The 22,725-nt window shown below is 36.5% G+C and overlaps 3 protein-coding genes and 2 long non-coding RNA genes across 5 annotated transcripts in view; 2 read left to right on the forward strand and 3 right to left on the reverse strand.

The window, feature by feature from the left end:
* LOC141653644 (uncharacterized) overlaps positions 1-1,155 on the forward strand; it is a 1,808-nt gene extending 653 nt beyond the window's left edge. The window contains exons 2-3 of the long non-coding RNA XR_012547479.1: positions 549-598; positions 836-1,155. This is a non-coding gene — a long non-coding RNA (uncharacterized LOC141653644). The remainder of the gene's footprint in view (positions 1-548; positions 599-835) is intronic.
* A 5,494-nt stretch (positions 1,156-6,649) lies between these two features.
* On the reverse strand, positions 6,650-9,466 carry LOC141653649 (uncharacterized). Its single transcript, XR_012547480.1, has 3 exons — positions 9,452-9,466; positions 6,831-8,627; positions 6,650-6,664 (listed from the first exon to the last, which is right to left on the reverse strand). It is a non-coding gene; the product is annotated as an uncharacterized LOC141653649 (long non-coding RNA).
* Positions 9,467-10,566: 1,100 nt separating this feature from the next.
* Positions 10,567-12,063, forward strand: LOC141653647 (uncharacterized). The gene is made up of 2 exons (XM_074461475.1): positions 10,567-11,428; positions 11,665-12,063. Exons 1-2 carry the CDS (start codon positions 10,772-10,774, stop codon positions 11,707-11,709), a joined length of 702 nt encoding a protein of 233 aa, XP_074317576.1. The 5' UTR covers positions 10,567-10,771; the 3' UTR covers positions 11,710-12,063.
* A 145-nt stretch (positions 12,064-12,208) lies between these two features.
* Positions 12,209-14,967, reverse strand: LOC141653648 (uncharacterized). Its single transcript, XM_074461476.1, has 6 exons — positions 14,705-14,967; positions 14,353-14,414; positions 13,671-13,806; positions 13,226-13,298; positions 13,006-13,071; positions 12,209-12,778 (listed from the first exon to the last, which is right to left on the reverse strand). The coding sequence occupies exons 1-6, from the start codon at positions 14,839-14,841 to the stop codon at positions 12,560-12,562; spliced, it is 693 nt and encodes a 230-aa protein (XP_074317577.1). The 5' UTR covers positions 14,842-14,967; the 3' UTR covers positions 12,209-12,559.
* Positions 14,968-17,520: 2,553 nt separating this feature from the next.
* On the reverse strand, positions 17,521-18,791 carry LOC141653645 (subtilisin-like protease SBT2.5). The gene is made up of 3 exons (XM_074461473.1): positions 18,636-18,791; positions 18,336-18,483; positions 17,521-17,866 (listed from the first exon to the last, which is right to left on the reverse strand). Exons 1-3 carry the CDS (start codon positions 18,710-18,712, stop codon positions 17,804-17,806), a joined length of 288 nt encoding a protein of 95 aa, XP_074317574.1. The 5' UTR covers positions 18,713-18,791; the 3' UTR covers positions 17,521-17,803.
* Between the last annotated feature and the right edge of the window lie 3,934 nt (positions 18,792-22,725).

Genomic DNA, 22,725 nt, shown 5'->3' on the forward strand with positions numbered 1-22,725 from the left:
AGTTACTTGTTGTTTGTTAAACGTGCTTTCCTCTCTTTCAGTCTCTCACCTCCCTTCACCTTTGTTCTCTATTACCATGACCATTTCCCTCCACCCTCCATTTCCCTCCACCCTTAATGGAAGTTGTTCTCTATTAGTGAAGGGAGTTCATCCAGGGTGTGTTTGGACTTTGAATAGCAAAAGTTAAGGGAAAGTGAGGGGAGGGGGAAGGAGAGAAGGGAAAGGGAAAGAAGGGAAGGGGAGGGCTAATGGGATGTGGGTGTTTGGATACAATTTCCTTCCAAATCTTGCCTATTGTGGAGAGATTTTGATTTGCCTTGGAGAAGGGAAAATGAATCCCTCCAAATCTCTCCCCCTCCATTTCCCTCCACCCTTACCCTCAGTTTCTCCACCCTCGGATTCGTGTCTCCCTCCTTCTCTTACTCTCCCTCGTTCTCCAGATTTCGCTTCAGTATGCTCTTTTCCTTCTTCTACTGCTTTTTTTTTTATGTGTTTTACATTTGTTAGTTTTTCTTCACGCTTCATGATGGTGTCGCCATTGTTGACAGATGCGATGATTTAGAATGTTTTCAGACTCCAATCTCAAACCAATTAAAGGGTAATAAGATTTCTTTATTCTTCTCTTTCTTTTTTTTTTTTTCTTTTTTTTACAATTATCATATTTAAGATTGTTATTTTGATGGGTCATCTGCATTTTGGGTTTTAATTGACGATCATCATTTGGTGGTAGTCAGTGGGTTCGTAATTTTGAAGGTTTTCATTATTTCATTTTGTGTAATTGCAATGATTTATGTCGCCATTTTGAAGGTTTTAATTATTGCGTTTTGTGTAACAGGCTCTTGGTGGTAGTCCGTGGGTTCGTAATTCGTTGCTGTCTATTTTTGGTGGTTGGTACATACAGTGAGATGTGTTGCAGGTCAGAGGGAGCATTTTTTTAGCAAACCTTTAGCTTGGACATTACTTTCGTGGTCGTTCTATGTAATTCTTTGCACTCTTTTTATTCTTTTTTTCTGTGTCCCACGAGTTTGAGAGAGTCTTGGACCCTGATATAACTCCGGACTCCGGGTGCTGCAAAGCAACTCAGCTATAACTTCCTGGATGCAGTAACTCAGTATGTTGTATGTTACATTTAATTTTGCCTATTTGAAAACAAAAAACTATTCTCTATGTACCCTTTTATCATGTTGCATTCTTGGTCCTTGCTGAAGATAAACTGTATTTATAAAACTCTTTTAATTTCATTAAATACAGATTGTATTATTTCTTCTCCGAAATATGCGCGTGAATCTCTAGATATGCCAAGGCGGCTTGTTTGTTTCCTCGCATTGTCGTGCTTAGCTTCCAGAAATAGCTCAGGCCCACTAAATCCTACAAAATGTAGTAACACATTCAAACAAATAAATAGATTGCATTTAACTAAAATAAGCATAAATAAGAAACACAATGCAATATTTCAAGGGTATAAAAATGTATTTAAAATGCACTCGTCACATTTCTTGAAAATGACGGTTATGAGAAAAAATAAGAGTGGAACATGGTTAAAATGAAATAATTTGATAGGTTTCGGACAAGTATATCTTATCTAGGGCAGAGTACGGATCGGGTATTTGATCCAAAGTGCTAGTTCGGATCGGATATCCATATTAGAAATCCTGAAGTTAGATATCCAATATCCAAACCAAACGTCTCGGATATCCAATGTTCGGGTATCCAAAATAATCGGATCGAATGCGAATATCCATCGGATATCTATACTTTTGAATTTACTTTAAAATTAAGTTTGAAACACGATTATATTCATAGTTTTACATGATGATTTTCTTTCGTATTCTTATTCCAATGTTCTCGCTATAAAATTTAAGTACCACCTAGATATTTCTCTAATATTTTAAACATAAATTAAATTGTTGTATCAAATAAAATTTTATTTTCTCGAAATTATACTAGAAAACTATAGTTTCGGATCGGATCGGATATCCAAATGTTTTAATTCTAATATCCATATCCAAACCAAAACCAAAGATTTCGGATCAGATATCCAAACCAAACTTAACTTTCGGATCGGATATCCAAAAATTCGGATCGGATTTGGATCGGATATCGGATCAGTTTGGATAATCGGATTTTTTGCTCAGCCCTATTCTTATCATATGTATGTAGTTTTTATGTACGGAGTATTATTAATTGTCTTTTAACTTTTGTAATCAAGTTCACAAGTAATTTTTTTCATAATATGAAGGTTATAAAACTTGTAAATTTTTGAGGGTCAAAGTTGACAAATTTTGACCATAAATAACTCAAAAAATAAAATTGTTAATAAAATTCATATATATATTTATCATCAATGAATGTTTCACAAAATATACGAGTATGATATTAGTTGTTTTTATAGTTGAAATATAGTGTCAAATTTGACATTCAATCTTTACTTGTGGAGTACTAGGAGGAGACGAATAGTTAAAATTCACAATAACGCCAAAATGGCATGATATAATAGTACAACAATTATCTCATGGCTGCTTGTGCCTTGAAATTTGAGGAATACAAAGTTGCTGCGGGTATGTGCTCCATGATTTTGGACACATTTCCTTGTAATGTTAAGGCACTTTTTCGATTGACGGTTGCTTATATGAAGTTGAAAAGGTTTCAGTTAGCTGAATTGGATTTGGTGGATGCCTTAGCTGTTGAACCTAGTAATAAGGATGTGTTAAGGGAATTAGATGTGGTAAAAGGTCATCTCCTCATCAAGGAAAATGGTAAAAGAGTGTTGGAGGTTGCTACTGAAGATGGCGTGGACGGGAACAATAAGAAACCTGTTCATATCTTGGCATCGGACGTGGGTATAAAAGATAGTGAAAGCGCGATCACGGAGATGATGGAAGATCATAGTGATGCGAGTATTAAAGAAAATGAGAGTGTGAAAATGGAGGTGACAGAGGCTCAAAATATTTGTGCTAAGAAGTCGGTTCTTGAAAAAAAAAAGATGAATTAAAACCTCTCTCTAGAAAATATCCTCCCACCTCTCTCTAGAAAAAAGAAAACCCTAATTCCCCAACTGATCTGCCGCCTCTCCCTACCAACCACTTTCCCTCCTTTTCCCCCTACCATCGCCGGAGATGGGGTCCTTTATTGACCCATCTCCGGTGATCGAACACGCCTCCTCTCTTTTGCGGTTCCCGATGGCCTGATTTCACTCCCTCCATTTTTTCGGATCTTGTATTCTGTCTCGATCGTCCGATCGTCAGGTGGCCTTGGCTGTCGTTTCATGTGGTCGCTCTGAGGTCGGTCCGTTCCGCCGTTCCCCTGTCCTGTCATCGAAAGCGTTGGCATGCAACCCAGGGGTGTCTCCAGTCTCCCTCGCCCCTTTCCCCACCCCTGGTAAGGTCCCGTGTCTTTGAAAGGTTGTTGGTCTGGTCGATGACCATAGCTTATCTTGGTGGCTTTTTTCTGTTTGTGGTGGTGGTCTTGGACGATCCGGTGTTCCCCCTCCCCCTCCCCCACCAGTTCAGTCCTTTTTCGGTGTTTGTTGTCGGACTGTTGTGTCTTTTGGTTGGTAGGGATGCATGTCTGCCGATGGTCCTGGAGGGGTCATTTTGGAATTTGGAGTCTCAGATGTATGTTTTTTGTTGGGTTTTTTTGTGTCTTTCGTGGATGGCACAAGTGTCCGTCTCCTTTTTGGTAGGTGCTGTGTTGGAGTGAGGTCATGGTTGATGGGGTCCGTGTCTGTCGGTTAGAGGCGTGTTTGAGTAGGGTGGTTTTGGGGTTCGGTGGTGGTGTTGGGTGGGGCCGGAGGCGGTGGTCTTTTCGTCGTTGAATGGTTCATCTTTTCTGTTTTATGTCTGGCTTTTTTCTTCTAATAACCTCCTTCAATAGGAGCCTTAGTCGTCGCTTTTATGGTAAGCCAAGTCCCATTAGCGGTGTTGGTGATGTGGTGCTTGGGTCTCTCGGGGTTCATGTTACTAATTGCAGGTTCGAGCTCTCGGTCTGTTTGTCCTATGATCGCTGGGTGCGATATTTAAGGTGTAGGAGATTTATCTCCGTCGAGGGCAGACTTCGTCTTGCTTTTCATCTTTTCTTTCTACGCTCTTTTCGCAAGAGCGTAAGTACACCTTTTTATCGTCATTCCGTTGTTTGTATGCATCGACGGTACTTGGAGGTCCCCTGTGGTGATGAAGATATCAACGTTCGTGGCCAAGTTGCCGTCTTTAATCATTCTACCACCGTTAGTCTTGCTTACCTTAATGTTGTAGTTATCTGTTTAAATAAAGGTTATGTTATCTCTATGTATGGCTTTGTAGGACTAGATCTAATGGATGAGTGTCTGGTGCTACCTAGTCGAGTAGCTTACTTTGTATTGATTATAATAATGTAAGTTATTCACCTTCTGTCAAAAAAAAAAACAAAAGTTCTCCAAAAAGGGAGGTGGTAATTCCTGTCTAAGGATCCCCGCACATTCTGATAAAAAGATGCTGGATGGTAAACAGGTGAGCTTTTACCGTAAATGTGACTTGTCAACCTTAACAATTTGGATCCTTAAGAGCGAGGTTACTGAGGAGAGAGACAGTATAAGAGAACGATGTAAGAAGAAGAAGAAGAAAAAGAAGAGGAGAAAACCTAAAAAGTGGAAATCTAAGATGATGGAGGCAATGAAAGACATGACTCCTGATATTATAAATGTGAAATCTGCCTTTCCTAGCGAAAGTTTGAACGCATCCTCTACTGAGGTCGTGACTTCAAGCGTGTCTTCAATTTGTGACAATTTCTCCTCCGGGTACTCATAGCCCTCATGATAACATCAGGGGTGTTGATAATGATTCAAGCGTCTGTGCTCTCTGGTGAATGATAAGGCTACTTTTATTTGCTCTCCGGTTCAGAAGGATTCTAATGACCATCAGCCTTTCATTTTTTCAACTCGTCCTAATTAGAAATGTAGGTTTTACTCGTTTGAGAAACCATCATGTGCCCTTTATACACCTATGCTTTGCAGGTACCCGAGAATGACCATTTCCAAGAAGAATCATAGCCAAAGGGATGAATCTCCAAGACACAATCTATCTACTTTCTCCAAAAGTAGATCTCTCTCCCATAAATTTCTACGTCCTCGTGGCGTAAGTGTATCCTGTTATAGGTACTCACCTAAGGCTCAACCGCTCAAATGGTGAAAAAAAGGAAAGATATGGCATCCCCAATGTACTACTCTAGCGACTCTTTGAAGAAACTCCGTGTTTTAAGAACTCCTGCCCCTAGTTTAAGTTTTTGTAATAATAATGTAGTGTTTGTACCTGACTTAGAAATGCAGATATGCTTTGTATAAGGAACCTTTTTTATGGCTACCAAAAAAAAAACAATTATCTCATCGAATCGTTCAATCATGTTAAAATTGTCATTTGAAAGACGAAACTTACATATATATGAACATTCCGGATACAACAATGTCCACACTCCACAGTCCACTTTGCTTGCAATAATTGAGATGGAAGATGAAATGGTGGTGAGAGTTACTCAGGGATGAGTACATACAAAAAAGATTAACGTTGTTACGAGATATCGGTATATGTCGAGATATCGACATATTCATATTTAGGAAATACGGTATCGTAATATATCGTAGAGAATAATATTGATATTATATTTTATAGCGTTTCCGTTAATAGGAGATCCTAAGTCTACTATATATACGACATCTTATTGTATTGGTAGAATAACGAACGATTATCAATAATAATACGATTTCCTCTATGCTTTCCCCTCTCTTCGATTTCTAATAAACGTCGAACGAGGATTTGAAGGTGTACCTTACCTGCTCATTGGAAACAGCTTGTAACCTCGAATGCACCCTCCTCATTCTATGAGGGTATGTTAATCAAAGGTAAACAGATGATTAGAAGTACATAATTAATATATTATGGCAGATTTGCTTGCATTTTATTCTAATTCCACAAATGATAGCATTATCGTTTCAATGGGGGACGAAGAATTTGGTTCCTTCACTTTATCAAAAGAGAAGAGGCCAAATTGCTTAAGAACTGATGCTCTATAGCAATAACACGAGGTAGGACAAGTCCTTCACACACAACTAAGAGCTGCAAGTATCGGACATGCGTGCGTGAAAAAAAAAAAAGCAAAAAACAAAAAAAAAACTCTTAGGGTCCGTTTGGATACAATTTTAGGAGGGAAAGGGAGGGGAGGGGGAGTGAGGGGAGGTGAAGGGAGGGGAGAGAAGGGGAGGGCAAATGGAATGTGGGTGTTTGGATAACAAAAATTATGAAGGGAAATGGAAGGGGAGGAAGGAGGGAGATGAAGAATGGATGGAGGATTGAAGGATGGTGGTGGATAATTGAAATTCAAATAATGTTTTCTTTCCAAATCTTGCCACTCTTGGAAAGATTATAATTTGTTCTATAGGGGGGAAAATAACTCCTCTCATTTCTCTCCCCTTCCATTTCCTTTCTCCCATATTTTTTATCCAAACAAAGGAAATTAAATCCCTCCCTTTCACTCCCCTCCCCTTCTCTCCAATTCCTTCAATCCAAACGGACCCTTAGAATTACATTTATGTTTCAGCCAAAAATACAGTGTCGCCAGTGCCTTGTGTCCAAGGAATGACATGTCCACATGCAACGCACACCCTAAGTGAAGTGTTGAATTAACCGTCTTTGACGCCCTAAGAATCAACAAATGCTCAGAAACAGCAAATTCAAAATAGAATTGAAGGAGTAACTCTAAACTAGGCAGAGAATTGATGCTAATTAGTAATTACGTCGAATATCATCTAAAAAGAAGAAAAAAATAAATAAAAAGCAGATTCAAAGCTGAAATAATGTGAGCACCTCAGTGCAGAAGGCCCGCTACCCTGTCTTTGAATCACTATATAAGACGGCTTGATCTCTCCTTCCAGTATCAAGCTCTTCAAATTCATATAAACCTGTTCTTCTCTGCATCCAAAGCTTCGAGCTTAATTTACCATCATCATCAATGGCTTGCATGCAGCAGACCAGGGCATCCTGTGAGTCCGACTATTCTGAAAAAGCAAAAATAGTCAGTAAGGGACCACAGGGCTGTTACTCGTCTGAACAGGCGAAGCACAACCACAAGTCAAATGCCTACTCAAGCCAGGCTGGCAGCCAAGTCGCTGGAGCCGTAGCTTGCAATCCGGCTTCAGCCAACAATCACCACAACCAGGGAGGCTATCACAAATTGACTGAAAAAGTCACTGGGCTTTTTGGCTCCAACAAAAACCACCAAGGCTCTGGCTGCGGCTCCCATGGCCACCAAGCTGTTGCCCATGGTAGCCATGGCCACCAAGTTGTTGCCCATGGTAGCCACCAAGTCGTTGCCCATGGTAACCATGGCCACCAAGCTGTTAACCATGACACTTATGGCCACCAAGCCGCCCATGCCAGCCATGGCCACAATGGCTCTGGCTGCAACGGCTCAAGCCACAGCCACAGCCACCACAAGACTAGCAGCCAAGAAAGTTACTTTGAGGAGAAGAAAGAGTACACATCTTGCAAGGAAGGAGGAAAGAAGAAGGTTGAGAAGAAGGTCAAGAAGAAGTCATCCTACAAGTGCAACAGCAGTGACAGTGAGAGTGACAAAGAACACTGTTAGAAGGTAAGTGTTTAATGAATTGTCTTGAACAAACACTGTTGAAGCCTTGCCTTTCATTAAAAGAAAGGCAACCCCAGAAGGTAAGGAACTTGCATACAATATTACATTGGCATAAGCAAGATGGTACTGAGGTTAAAGACCGAGTACCGACTGATGGCACAAACTTATTCTCGTTTACGTAATTACTCATTCTACATGAGGTGACACCAACTTATTTTGGTTTATGCAATTACTCCTACTAAGTTTACTAATGCTTGCTTCTGATAATTGCAGCTGACTACAATAAGCCTGCATTGGACTCAAATCCAGACTCAAGATGAGAGGCAATGTTGAGCATCATATCTGTATTATCTAAACATTTTATATCGTTAAATAATGCCGAGTACTGAACCAAGTGAGGCACATTTCCTAATTACTATCTATGGTTGTTCTGTAAGAATTACTAATGCATTGTACTACTTACTCTGTTTATCAGAGAGAATTTATTTTATGCATTTATCCAAGCATCTAAAGTTCCAAAAGCATATTGAGTACTCTCTATCCGATACTAAGTGGACAACTGAACAGTCATCTTAAAACCATAATTTTACTCAGCTTACAGCAGTCAATAGGTCAGAATCGTCAGATTCAATTCATAAAACTCCTATAGAAAGAAGGAACGAACATACAGGTGGTCTCTTATTAGAGTAAATGGCTGGAACTGCATACGACGTATGAGCTACTAAATGAATACATAGTAATTAACATTGTTTCGCCATAACTTAAGTAATCCAACAACAGGGAAACCAAATCCAACAGCATGGCTCATATGCCTTTGAATATAGAAGTACCTTTTGGGATCAAGATGCATGATGATGAAAGATAGTCTACAATTAGGTCTCAAAGTAATATATCCAAGGATTGGCCAACAATGTATGATTTTGTATCATGTGCTGATATACTCTTAAAGAGAAAAGAAAACAATCTCACTATTCAAAAACTAACTTGCATCAAGTCATTAAGTCTAAACTGACAACCTAGGTAGCACGGACACTCCTCCTAACTAGCCGTCCCATATCCGATACCGTGTCGGACACTCGGACACCCGACACTCGTCAGACACACGCCTAAACACTGTGATGCTCGGACTCTTCACCTGACCCTGAGGATCCGATGGACAGGATCCGGACACGGATCCGGACACGGATCCGGACATGGAACCTTGACTGATCCTTCTATGAGAAATCGGTGTGAGAGTGTTTGTTTTTAACCTCTGTTTTGTACAGCAGCCCTATATCAAGAGTGATCTTGACATGAATTTAATGCTGTAATAAAGTCTTCGTTCATGTTAAACATGAAAAAGCTACTTTTCCTTTCTTTTCTTTGACTTTTTTAACTAATAATCAATTTATTTTCAAAAAAATAAAACATTAGCCGAGTCCAAATTCAAATTAGGATCCTCGTATCCGAGTCCTTGTTTTTGAGATTTCAAGGATCGGACCCTCGGATCCGTGTCCGTGTCGGATCCTCGTATCCGAGTCCGAGCATCTCAGCCTAAACATGTTATAGTTTACACGAGGAATAAATTCTCAAAAAAAAAATTGATTAAAAGATTTGTTTGGGTGCGAAATTAGAATTAGTTATAGTTAAGGTCGAATTTTACCTTCAGTTACCTAAATTTAGTATCAAATACACTAAATTTAGAATCAAATACATTACAATAATAAAATCATACGTTATTTATAACCATAAAATATTTTTTTTATTAAATTTAAATAGCGTGTCCCGTGTCCTAAATTTCATGGGATACCGTATCACGTGTCCGTGTCCGTGTCCGTTTTGGTGCTACCTAGCTGACAACTTATAGTAACAACCAGGGCAAGATCACAATGGTTACCCACTTTGAAAACGATAACTTCATTGCCAAAACCACAGATCGTAAAAAAAAAATCTCATAGTTATTTTATAAATTCAATTCTTAAACAGGTAAGACGAACTGCACAACTCAAAACTAAATTATAATTTCCTCATAAAATTTTACAGAGAGAGATCAGAAAAATACGGCTCTAGATCAAAAACATGCAAGAAAATCAGTCGAGATCAAAGCCTCAAAACTGTCATATACTCATATTCAAGAAAATCATCATTGTGTCGTGATTACTGATTAGTGAGGTTCGATTTGATTTACTTTGGTTCTGAAGGCTTCACAAATTCCACAAACATTAGTTCTGTAATATAAGGTTGTCATATTTCCTACTCTACTGATCTACAGTCTAATATACCCAAATTTCATTGCTCGAGGAACTATTAATTTAGATAATATCCGACTATGTTATATCTTAGGTCACCAATGTGAGACATAATTCAAAACTCGGATCACCAAAGTTAATCATTTCTCAAATCTCAAGCTACCAAATAGGATTTTGTCACATTTGAGGGTGGCGAAGTAGAACTAGCCCAAGTTTAGGGCAGCTGGCAGCAAAATAAACTTTTTTTTCACATACTCAAAATTTGTTACATAATATACAAACAATGGTACCAGTAAGCTACATATGATTCATCAGCCACTCTTGGCATTTCTGATTCGCCATGACCCCATACCCATGAATAAAAAACCAACCTACATGCCATCTAAACATTAAAAGCAATGATACAGAATATTTTAAATGGCGTAGATTACGTCGGCCCCTATACACCATTCAATAAGTTATGTACTGCAACTTAGGAAAAATGGTGACATAGTATTCTAATCATATCCCGTCGAGATAAGGAATATGGTTCTAAGCACTAGCTGGAAGAAACGGGCCAATAGCGATTTAAACGAATGAAAAAATCTAAATAATTTTTAAAAAATAGCAAAAGATAAGCGGCACAGCTAGCATGATGATGGAGATGATGGTGGGAAAAGGAGAATATATCATGGTGGGCGGTAGAGATAAAAAGTAAGCGCATCTACCTTGCAGGCATCTACCATATCTAGCAAGAAAAATAGACAGATTAAAGACAATGTAATTCTGTAGTGCATCAAAGAAGTGAGAATCTCAGATATCTAGATAAGTCTAAAGCATTCAATAAATAGCTCTGCGGCCCTCTACCCCAATTCCATCAACAACACCAACCACAGAAACTCTAAACATCACCATTTACAGCTCAAAGCCAAAATTAACAATTACCTCATTTCATGGCCTCAGCAAAACTGCAAAAGCCCACCAATCAAACCAGTTCTCATTCCAATGAAGAACACAATTTAAGCAAGAAGATATCAGAGATGACAACTAAAGTGTTTGGACATAAACACCACGAACACCAAGAAGTTGCCAAACATTGCTCCACATGCCAATGTCCAGCTGCTCAGAAAAATACAATGCCAGTATATAAGGATCAGACACAGAAAAAAGAGCATGTAAACACTACATCTATCAAAAACACAAAGTCCGCTGCATGCGTGGAGACAAAGAAAAAGGAGAAGGAAGGGCACACAAGCAAAGCACACAAAGATGCAAAACATACCACTTGTGTTGAGCTACGGAAGGACAAGCAGCATGCGAAAATTCCAACGACAAAGGAATCTAAACAGCCTGCTTCTGCTGAGATGAGGAAAAACGAAATTAAAGAACAGCACACAAAAAGCAACACAACCAATGCCAGCAACAGATTGATAAAGAAAGAGCAGAAGGACAAACAGACCAGTCATTACTTTTCGAACATGACAGACCACCTGAAGGAAAAGATTATGATGATGAAGAAGACTAAGGATACCAAGAGCAAATATAGCAGCAGCAGCAGTGATAGTGACAGTGACAGTTGCAGTGAAGATGATGTCGGTGGAGAGAAAAAGGTATGTATCCAGTGACCAATAAGTTCACTAACCTATTATCCATTACGATCCATAAAAAACATGTCAGGCTGTAAGGTGTTTGCAGATAGGCATGCCTTGAGAAACAAGAAATAGGTTATCATAAACATTTCTATAACCATATTCAACATTTCACGGATTTAGGATCTATGATCTGCTTGATTGCCAACTCTAGACAATATTTCATCTTACTTCTGCCAATATTTTACATTCACCAGAAGAACAAGAGGCACGGCAAGGAGTCTAAGCCTGCATCTAAATAAGAAAGCTACTCCGGAAACAAGGAGGAATGGACAACAATTGACGATAGTATAAGCCAATGTGATAGGAAATTTATAATGAATATGAGAATGAAGGCTATCAAAGTGCAACGTATTCACGATTAGATAGCAGAATAAACAGTTACGGGAGCTCTCGTGACAAACTGCCAATGGCTTCCATCCCTTGCATTAGACGTTTCTCAAAAAAATGATACGCGGTGGATATGTATGTAATAGGTATTCTTAGTTTTCTATCTAAATTCTCAAGGATTATGTATATAAAGAATTTTTTTGGAGTGTTCACCCCTATGTACTAATTATAAACAGTTCTTGAAGAGACAAAAGAAGTATTCAGCGTATAGCTTGGAAACTTTCTTATGTGTGTTCCTGGAAAAAAAAATACTCACTTATGCATACCTTGACAACAATCACGAAACTAATTATTCAATTGGATGTTCATGACAAGTTAACCTTCACATTACTGAGGACTAGTCGAACAAAATTTGAAAGAAAACACTATAACCAAGCAATTACTACCAGAAAAGGAAACACAAAAAACTTACAACCATTCATACAAGTAATTCTGAAAACTATCAGTAACCTACAGTAAAATAAAATAAATAAATAAAAAGGGTAGCTCTACATATTTAGCGATTAGCAGGAAAAAGATACTCATGAAGCTGCATGCTTAAAGCACCACTACAAGTCTACAACTGACCTTAAACTACAATAAGAAAAAAGAGGTCAGTCATAAAAATACAGATATGCAAAACTAGACCAACCTCCGTCATCTTTCGTACAGCCTGCAGGTATCAGGCCGGAAATTCACAGTTCGTACTCCAAGAAACGAAATTTATCCCCTTTGGCAAAGACATCTGGAGACAAAGGAAGTTATCGACTTGACAGCAGACTCCTCAACTTCATTTTGGGTGGATCCAGTTGCTAAAAGATGCTTCTGTGAGACTTTAAATGAGTGGTCGCCACCGTCAATCACATACAAATTATTTAATGCCGTTATGTTCCTGCAAACAGCTTCCAGCATATTCAAAGGGCATAGCCCATCGTTGCTACCCTTTTCAAACAGAAGAAAATGAAAGCTATGTCAGTTATATCATATTAGCATGATAATAACATTAATGTATAACTGTATAAGTAAAAAAAATGTAGTAAATATTAGCATAAACAATACAAAGAAATAACAAACAAGAACCTAAGAAGAATACTACCAAATCAACAGGCACCAGTATGACTAAGACTAGCAAAATAAATATAAATTATTTTAAGTAATGCTTAAATAACCTGCACAAACATGATGGGAACAGTAAGTTCAGTCAAAATTTCATCCCGTATGGCTCCTTTCATTCCCTGAAACACCAAGTATGCAAGTGATTAGTGATGTCTAACAAGGACCAAGTAAATTCATTTTGAATCTATATTGGTTCATCGCCTAGACAGTTAGGCCTATAACATATTAAACCAAATTATGAGTAACAAAGGAGCCTAAGAATTTGAAACAGACCTTCAGAGGGTATCCCAAACAAACCACTGCTGACGCAGAAATATTCTTTTGGCATGCCACCATACAGCTAACTCTACATACAAACCAAGGACTATGTAAATTCTCGAACAAAAAAACGTGAACAAAAATGCATGAAAGATCAAATCCTCGCAATAATTTTACTATTTTAGAAGAGATCCTCAGCTAGATAGCCTTTGGTGGTCAACTTTAACCATTTTTCTCAAATATGTGTAAAGCTAAAATATCTATGTCACATTTGATTTGTCAAACAACTAATTCCATATCAGCTATTTAAAAAGGCTGCCATTGCAAATTGTGAGAAAATAGTATTCGAAGTTGAATATCAAAGTGGCAGGGTTAATATATGGGATATAGAGAGTATGAAAACTTTACTATGTATCAAAGTGCGTTGCTTGTAAATGTGTCATGAATAACAGGTAACTACCTTGAGCCCATTGACTTTCCAACCAAAACGAGAGGATGTCCAGGGTATTTTGCGACAGCCTTTTCAACCATTTCCGCATGAAAGTCCACCAATTTTTCAGCCTTAGGAGGTGGTCTCTTCTTCCCACCAGACAAATCTATCAAGAAAAACCACTCTTTTAAGTATCAATAACACAACAACAATCAACAGCCTTTATATGGAAACACTTTGGGTGTTGTCTCTTTTGATCTTATCAGGCTAACGTCACCAAATAAATGAGACTATACCACACTTATAAGTTATATGGTACTCCTTTCGTCGTGGGCTCATGGTAATTTGTTTATACTCATGTCGCCTCAATCATATGTTTACCTTTTATATTCTTTATGAGAAGTATTTTAGTCAAAGGTAAACAAATGATCCGGACGTACGAGTATTTGTTTGTGGCACAGAGACTAGGAAAAGTTTAGTGGACCAATCATGGCTATTGCTACGACTATGAGATGACAAGTGAGCCAAACTAAACTATTATTCAAGTTGATGGACCAATTAACACTAATAAACAATCTCAATATAGTAAGCTAAACGAATGACAAAGACAAATGACCGAAACAACAGAAAACAGACTAGGTAAACAAATGACTGGAATAGACGATCATATGACAATCCAAAATAACCTTCGACAAATAGAAACTAGACTCACATGGATAATCAAAAGTAACAACTTCAACAGCACATAACGCCTTCTGCAGCATCTCTTTCCATCTGCAAAATGTACATAATTCATAACAATTGTTCACCCCTCGGTCCTCACACACAATCACATTTATTATGCAAACATACGACATCAAAAACCAAAATTAATAAATTTAAGAAGTGAAACGTAATTTTCTTCGCTAATTCCTGTCAAGATGTGAATCACAAATACTTGTATAAAGCGATTTTACACCAAATTATATTAAAACACGTTCCCCTAAACAAACTGTTTGTAGTAACTTCGCCACCGAACAATCATACGTGTAAACGGTTTTACAGAAGACTAACGAGAAGCAAACCTGATCATCCAATCAGAAGAAGAAGGAGCGCCGGCTCCATGAGCGAAGACAACAAGCGGCGATGACTCATTATGGTTTACTTTGCTGTGTAATCTTGTCGAACGACGTCGTTTTAACGGCGGTGGTGAATCCGCCATTGTTTTTTGCTTAGCTGAGCAACAAAATCAAGTGTATGAAGAAACCCTAAATCCCTAATTGATCATAAAATTTGAAAAAATTGGGGGTGGGATTTTAGGCTGTTTACCTTCGCGCCAAATTGAACCGTGTGATGAGATGGGCCACTAAGCAAAGGCTGTCCAACATTATCATCTAATGGGCTACGGCCCTTTAAGATGGCTTAGTCATTAGTCGTTACTAGGAACGTTACTACGTTAGGATCGAGATTCTACTTTAGATTTTACAAACTCGGTAAATATAGTTTTTTATTAATATTTAACTATAAAATATTGATAATTAATAATTTTAGTATAATTATATGAACATATTTCTACAAATTACACGAAATTCGGGTTTTACAATGTCATTATATAAAAATATAGATTTATTTTTTTGTGATAAAACCGGGTCATAGGATCGTATTATGATCATACCTCTAAAAATTTTCAAATGAATAAAATCGTAATATTCTACAACCATGAATATAATCGTAAAATCGGGGATCGGTCAAGCGTTTTTGGATCGTAAAGTCTTATAATAGCAGGATCGAATCGAGATTCTGATAACAATGATCACGAATACTTAATTTCTTCGGGTTGTTTTTATCAAAAAAAATTTCTCAAAATAAACAGCAACTCTTTATAAAAATGTACGACAGTATTAAACTGGCCCAAAAATTGAATAACTCAAAAGTTATTTATATTTGTATTTTAACATTATTTGATGATGACCTTTCGATATCTTATGATGAATGCTATCTTAGTTTTTTTTTTTTTTGGTGCTTAATGCTATCTTAGTTTTAAACTACATGTTTTTTTTGGGTCAATAACTATTTGTGATAAAAAAAAATGAGATTTGGTCAAGTTATCGACATTAACATATCTCAAATGACTCTGTTAACTTCGGACAATAATGACCAACTACGACCAAACTGCAATTTATTTCAGACAAACAAAAATTATGTTTAAATATTTCAATAATAACTACAAAATCTACTAAAGGTAAGTGTAAGTACATTTAGTCTTGCCAAAATTGGGCTTAGGCAAGATTAAAATAAGAAAAGAGTCATGTGAGATAGGGAAACACCGAAAGAATGACCAAATCTTGGTTTTTCGCACAAAGACCAAGAAAAGGGGTTGAGACCATTTGTGGGTGATATTATTGAATGACAAATGAACAATTGGTTATGTGAATGATCAAATTACCTTTTAAAAGTATTCTAATATAAAAAAAAAAAAAAAAGATAAATAAATGAATGAGACATTTATAAAATAGGTAAATAAATAAGGGGACTAGGGATGATGGCCATGTAAGTTTTTGATTAGATTCTACATAGCTGGTATAACTAACCAATAATCGAGATATTTTTTGTACCCTAAAACTTGCCTCCCATTATTCAACAGAAATAGAGATAATGAAATGATGTAAAACCACTATACAAAGTTTGACATTCATGTGAAAATAATTGAAGATTAATGTTGCATGCATGTGATAAACAATAAAGTACTTGACCTACATATGACAGGCTTTTATTTTCAATCTTTCATAAGTTTGTCAAGAAATTGATACTTTCCTACTTCAAGTGTCCAGTCTCAGCCTCCCATCATAAATCTTAACCTTAATTGGATAATATGAATCTCAACTTTCATGCCCACTACCATTGCTAGTGTACCAGAGTTTCATGTATGTGACCGCCCATATCAGCTTGTCAATTTATGGACTACGTTTGTTGTATGACCATATGTCTTCTTTCACGGTTATTTTTAAGTCGATACCAGCCAACTCACTTGTTATAAGATGTATTCCCTCTGTTCCGGTCATTTGTTGTCCTTTTCCATTTTTAGGCGTCTCAGTCATTTGTTGTCCTTTCTATTTTAAGAATCAACTTAATGAGTAATTTGATCATTTTCATTCAATTTGTTCCACTTGTCATTTAGTTATTGGCCTTTTCCTAGTTCCTTGGTCTTTGTGCCAAAACGAAAGGACAACAATTGATCGGAACGGAGGGAGTAATACTTACGACATGAGTTTACATCTCATTAAATTATATTGTTGTTGTTTTGCTTTTTGATTTGAAATGGAGATGAGCTCTAATAATTGACGAAGGACGACCATCGTAAAGCATATAATGATATTTGTATTCACTTGGGGATTTAAGAAAGTGTTTTTTTTTTAATGATTGAACATTATGTTAAACAAGAAAGAAGCCAATGTCGAGATACAAAGTTATGGGGAGGGTCGGAAGAAAGCTCGACAAAGCTAGCCAAGTGCCCGAGTCCAAACTACATAAGTTTCTCACAAAAGGAGGTTGGACAACCCAATCAGATCTTCGTAGTGTTATACGACTTTGTATCAACCAAAAGGTATCGGTTAGCGCATGTATTGTTAATTTTGTATATAGCTAAATAGTTTATTTGTGAGAAAAAATTAAATTCACACATTTTGAAAGATGTTAAAGACTGAATTGAGCAATGTACCAAATTATGAGGCGCATTCATAATCTTATACATTGAAATATATAAATATTCTACATAACACGAGGATTATCAAAGGCATGATGTCACTTCAATTCGTCCACACTTAAAACCGATATATATATATATATATATATATATATATATATATATATATATATATATATATATATATATATATATATATATATATATATATGATATATCATTCAATAATAATTATGAGTACACGATGATTACATTGATATTTTGATTCATGACTTCATGTAGCACAGATTCTGTGTACTCTACGTGCCCATTATAAATTTATATCCACATTATTATAGTTATACAGCTCCGATTTAATAAGATTATGATCATGATGTAAGCTTGATTCATTTATAATTATAATTATTTTCAAATTAATTAAACCACGCTTAATATAATGATTGATTATTGAGCCAATTACTTCTCCATCAATAGAACATTATTAAGGCAACTCCTGATTTTTCTCCACTACTCTCACTTCCATGGTAGATCGAAGAGTCTTTGCCTGAAAAAAAATGATCAAATGTCAATTGGCATACATCCACCAATTAAACACTATATATAAAACGGTTTTTCTAAAATGTGCTCTAAGAGCACATGTTAAAGAGTCTTAAATGGAAACTTAGAGCACATTTTAGAAAAATCGAACTAAACATTATGACACAATATACGTTATATTTGGTTTGCATAATAGCCTATAGTTTAAACATTGTTGCACTTATAAAGACTAAAATAATTTTTAAAAAAAAAACAAAATTAAATGTGTAAATATTTATATATACCTCGTTGATTTGGCTAGTGTAATGCTGATAATTAAACTGATTAACTAGACGTGTGGAGGTTAAGTTAAAAGAATCACAAATGAGTTAATGTAGATTCGATTTTTTTCTTCTCCAAGTCGTTTAATCACTGATAATACACTTGTACTCGTCATTGATTAAATGAAGTCGGAAAATGATGATAATTAGTAAAACCTGATCATCGGAAATTTCGACAGCGAATCCATCAACAATAACAAGTGACAAAGTCTTATTGTAGCTCCCTGGCTCAAGGGTTCTAGCTAGAAGTTCATCATGCTTCCTACTTAGATACATATCAAGCTCATATGCTCCTCTCTTTGACCTACAACACAAATTAATATAAGTTAATTATATTACATTATTACATACTCCGTACATTATATTTGCAATATTGATATTATGATAAATACTTATATGATTTACATTATTACGAAATTAAAAGAATGTATTTAATCTAAGATTATGTAGAAATACCTATCGGTTCGAAGGCGTTCATATTCAGGATCAAAGTTCAAGAAAACGAAGTAAAGCTCCCTTTGTTTGCTTGCCATTGTTGTTCTCTTCCTATATTTTTACAATTCTTTTTTGTCAATATTATGATTTTTTTTTTTTGGATGGAATTACAATGACTCTGAGCTCCACATGTTACCTCTATATATATAGAAATGTGATATTGATAGTCAAGGCTTCAAGTCAAGGTAAATGTAATAATTCAACATACTTAATTTAAGACTTTAGTTTAATTAGTTTAGTTTTCTTTCATAGAACTTTATTAGAGTATATAACAATAGAATATTGAAATAATAATCTTATGTAGTGGTTAATCATAATAGATAACTTGATCATATATAGTCACTTCAAAGTTTTTTAGCATGGCAACTAGATATAAATATAATCAAATAAAATTTACAACTATTAAAAAAGTTCTCCTTTAAATAACGTTATGAATCAAAATGGTCCTCAACCTCGCAATCTTCTATCACGAAGTAGAATGAATTCGACTATTTCATTTATAGATTTAATTTAGGTCAACTTAGAAACAGTCTCTATGTTAATGTTAATGCAAGGTTATTTCTTATTTGTATATTCCAATCTGGGACCTTGCTTTAAATTATCTACTGGGAGTTGCTCTTTTTTTTTTTGCTTTTTTTTTTTTTTTTTTTTTTTAAATAAAGTTCTCCTTTAAATAACGTTATTCGTAGTCTATTAGGCATGGACTCAGGCCAAGAATGCTCCACAAGATTTTGCTCTTGGGGAGGCTTGAACCTGGGTCTTCTGGAAATTTCACCCAAGTTTTAACCACTAGACTCCACCCTTGCGGGCTACTGGGAGTTGCTTTATATGCACTGAACAAGTATATTAACAGTTTTTCTAACTTATACCCTAAAAATACGTGTTAATTATATCGAAAGAATAATGAAATAATAATAATAGAATTAGGGATAGGACTATCGAAATCAAGTCGGCCAATAACCAACTTTATTTAGAACATATAAAAGTTAAGGTAGAAGGTCCAATATAGAATGAATCAAGTAAATAGATTCCACAAATTATGCAATAAATTGAGCAAGTATGTAGTAGTATCATTATGGAACAATAATTTGTTTTGCTATGAGTAATGAGTGTATCGATCTTGAAAGAGTCAAGGGAGTTATAGAGTAGTACGTGCAGTACGTACGTAACTATGTACATGCGGAAGATGCTAAGATTCTTCTATGAACCTTCGTTTCTCATCAACCAAACTCCTCTTAATTCTATTCTATTTGCTAAATATAATCATGCACACGCTTGCACTACTCTTCTGCTGCTATATGTCAGATAATACAAACATAAATCTGACTTCTACTTTATTAATTAGGGTTAATAATGTGCATTGATTCTTGTCATGTATACGCTTGAATCTTAATGTTAATTGTACTGTACACGCTTCATGTTTAATCATTATTCTATAAGCTTCATTCAACATATCAAATACTCGTAACAGGATGAATAATACATTTTCCCATTAAGACACCACCGCAAGCGTGAAACGGATCCAAAATAAGTCGATCATATTCTCATTAAGATTATTGTGTACACGCTAGCTTTATGTTTAATAATGAATTAATATAATTAATGAAGATCATTGTAAAAATTAGTTAGGATCCTCTCCATTTCTTTGATGGTCCATTTCCTCTTAAATTAATGCTCAAGAGTTAAGATTTCATCAAACGGCGATCTAACGATCCTGGTTTTATACCTAAAATAAAAGAAAAAGGTAATGGATTTTATATCTTGTCAGAGATCCAAACTCTTAAAAACGTGATTCAAGTACATATCAAACATTAGGATGAATTAATTTTTATTTAAGAAACGTTGCACGTAATTAAGTGTGATTGCGTGAATAATGCAACTCGATCCAAAACAATGATTTCTTTACGTTTTTCTTACTCGGGGGTCTAAGACAATTGGAAAACCGTGTAATGGTTAGGGTTAGAGTTTACATTTAACGGCCAGGGAGCTAAAAATGATTAGCCACAAACCCAATGCAAGCTAACTGTAAACATCCATAAAATTGAGGTGTATTGCATCATTGCATGGGATTATTATACATATAGTAATGACATGGTCAGGCTACGTGCAAAAACAGTAGACTAGTTTTCTGGTTTTATATTATCCAAGTCGACTTTCTGTCTAATTGAATGGTCCGATTAATTAATTATACATGACCGTAAGATAATGTAAGTAAAAATTAGCGATTATTTATTTTGATTTACATAAATTAAAGTCAAACCTCTGACTTTAGAATTGACTAGTGGAAACATGTATGGGCCTGTAGTGGAACAGTTACTGCCTGAGCCTGAGCCACCAAGTATGAATGCTAGCTACCTCCTCAATCAGGGCACTAGCCATTCACGATATTGTTTAGATTTTCCATTACTACATGGTTAGTCTCCCTTAAGACGGATATCAGATATATTATCCGTCTTAACATTAAAACGAGTGAGATCCCCCACTTTTTTATTCGAATTGGCTAGTAACTGTTCGGATTTATTTGAGTCTAATTCAAATCCGATTATGGTAGTTTTGAATTAGTATCATCCTAGAGTTTGAATCCGTATCGGATTTGAATAACATTTAACTCGAGGATGATACTTGGCCCGGTTCAAGGTAGTTTTGTTCAAATCTCGAATTAAATTAATCGGATCGGGTCTATGAAATGAGAATGCATATATAATGGATGAGGGCTGGAAGTTGATGAATTGGTGCAGATGGTGGTAAGAAAGTCTGCCCACATTTCACTCACTCACTCTCAGTTTTAGTGTGTTTCAGGTCCACAACTACTTATGAAACCCCCCACTTCCCATGGCATTTGTGTCTATTTTTAGTCTCTGCTCTCCTGTCATTTATTTCCGTGACCACTGACCACTATCTAACTGCCTACCTAGCTAGCTACCTACTACGTACAAATAAAGATTCTTTTTACATTACCCTCTGGCCGTATTGAGTTTCAGTATTTATCATCCGGTTTGAATCTACAATAAGAGTATCTCTGTAGTCCAAGACTTTGGTAAATTGCGGGGTTAAAAGGGTTAAATATATGAAGTCTTTATCCTTGTATTAATCGCACGATGACACAAAGAGGCTAAATCAAGATGAAAATTGCATTGACAACTGCATCGAGTGAGGAATGAAGTGCCACTTCACAATAGAAAGAAACATATATATTCTCTTTAGCGAGCCAATTTGCTTTATTTCATCACAATCTAATACCAATGAGTATCTTTGAGATCACTGAAATTGAAAACACATTCAGCTTCAATGAATTTCAAATGATCTCTCTTTATTATGTAGACTGCGGTGATCAACAGTGCGGGTCGCCGGGTCCGAGACGGGTTGGGGCGGGGCGGGTTAGGGTTTGGGAGACCCGGAACCGGCCCGGGTAAGGGGGCGGGGCAGGCCGGGTTGAGGCGGGTCGGGGCGGGTCGGGTTAGAAGTGACCCGTGAGGCGAGTCAAGGGCAGGTCCGGGTTTGGACGGGCCGGGTTTGACATTTGGGGACTCGGAACCGGCCCGGATATGGGGGCGGGTCGGTCCGGGTTAGGCGGGCCGGTTTCATCTATGGGTCACAGGCGGGTCGGGTCCGGATTAGCAAGGTCGACCCGCACTGTTGACCACCCCTAATGTAGACTATGCGTTATATATGTGAAACTCAAGACTACTTGTTAATGTTTTGACTATTCTTCTTAAGATTAAAACGGATTAAATACTACCCGGCCACTTGAATAAATGAAACAAAATTTTTGCTAACTCATGCATTATGTTTTTGTCTCATTTATCATTATTGTTCCAAATTTAAACAAATATACCCATTTAAAATAAGAATTTGGGAAGTTCCAAAACTGAATACTAATCGGTAATGTCTTTTCGTTATCCTACTTTTAACCCCTGTAGTATATATTTTACCCTACTTTGTTCCAATCTTCTAGGGGTGAGTTTGAATAATCACATCCTATACACCATTGCGATTCTTTTGGTCCAAGTTGTGAACCTCTATTTAACGTGGTGCCTTGGTGGTAGGACTT

The sequence above is a fragment of the Silene latifolia genome, chromosome 4 (assembly GCF_048544455.1).
Source record: "Silene latifolia isolate original U9 population chromosome 4, ASM4854445v1, whole genome shotgun sequence".
NCBI classification, from domain to species: Eukaryota; Viridiplantae; Streptophyta; class Magnoliopsida; order Caryophyllales; family Caryophyllaceae; genus Silene; species Silene latifolia.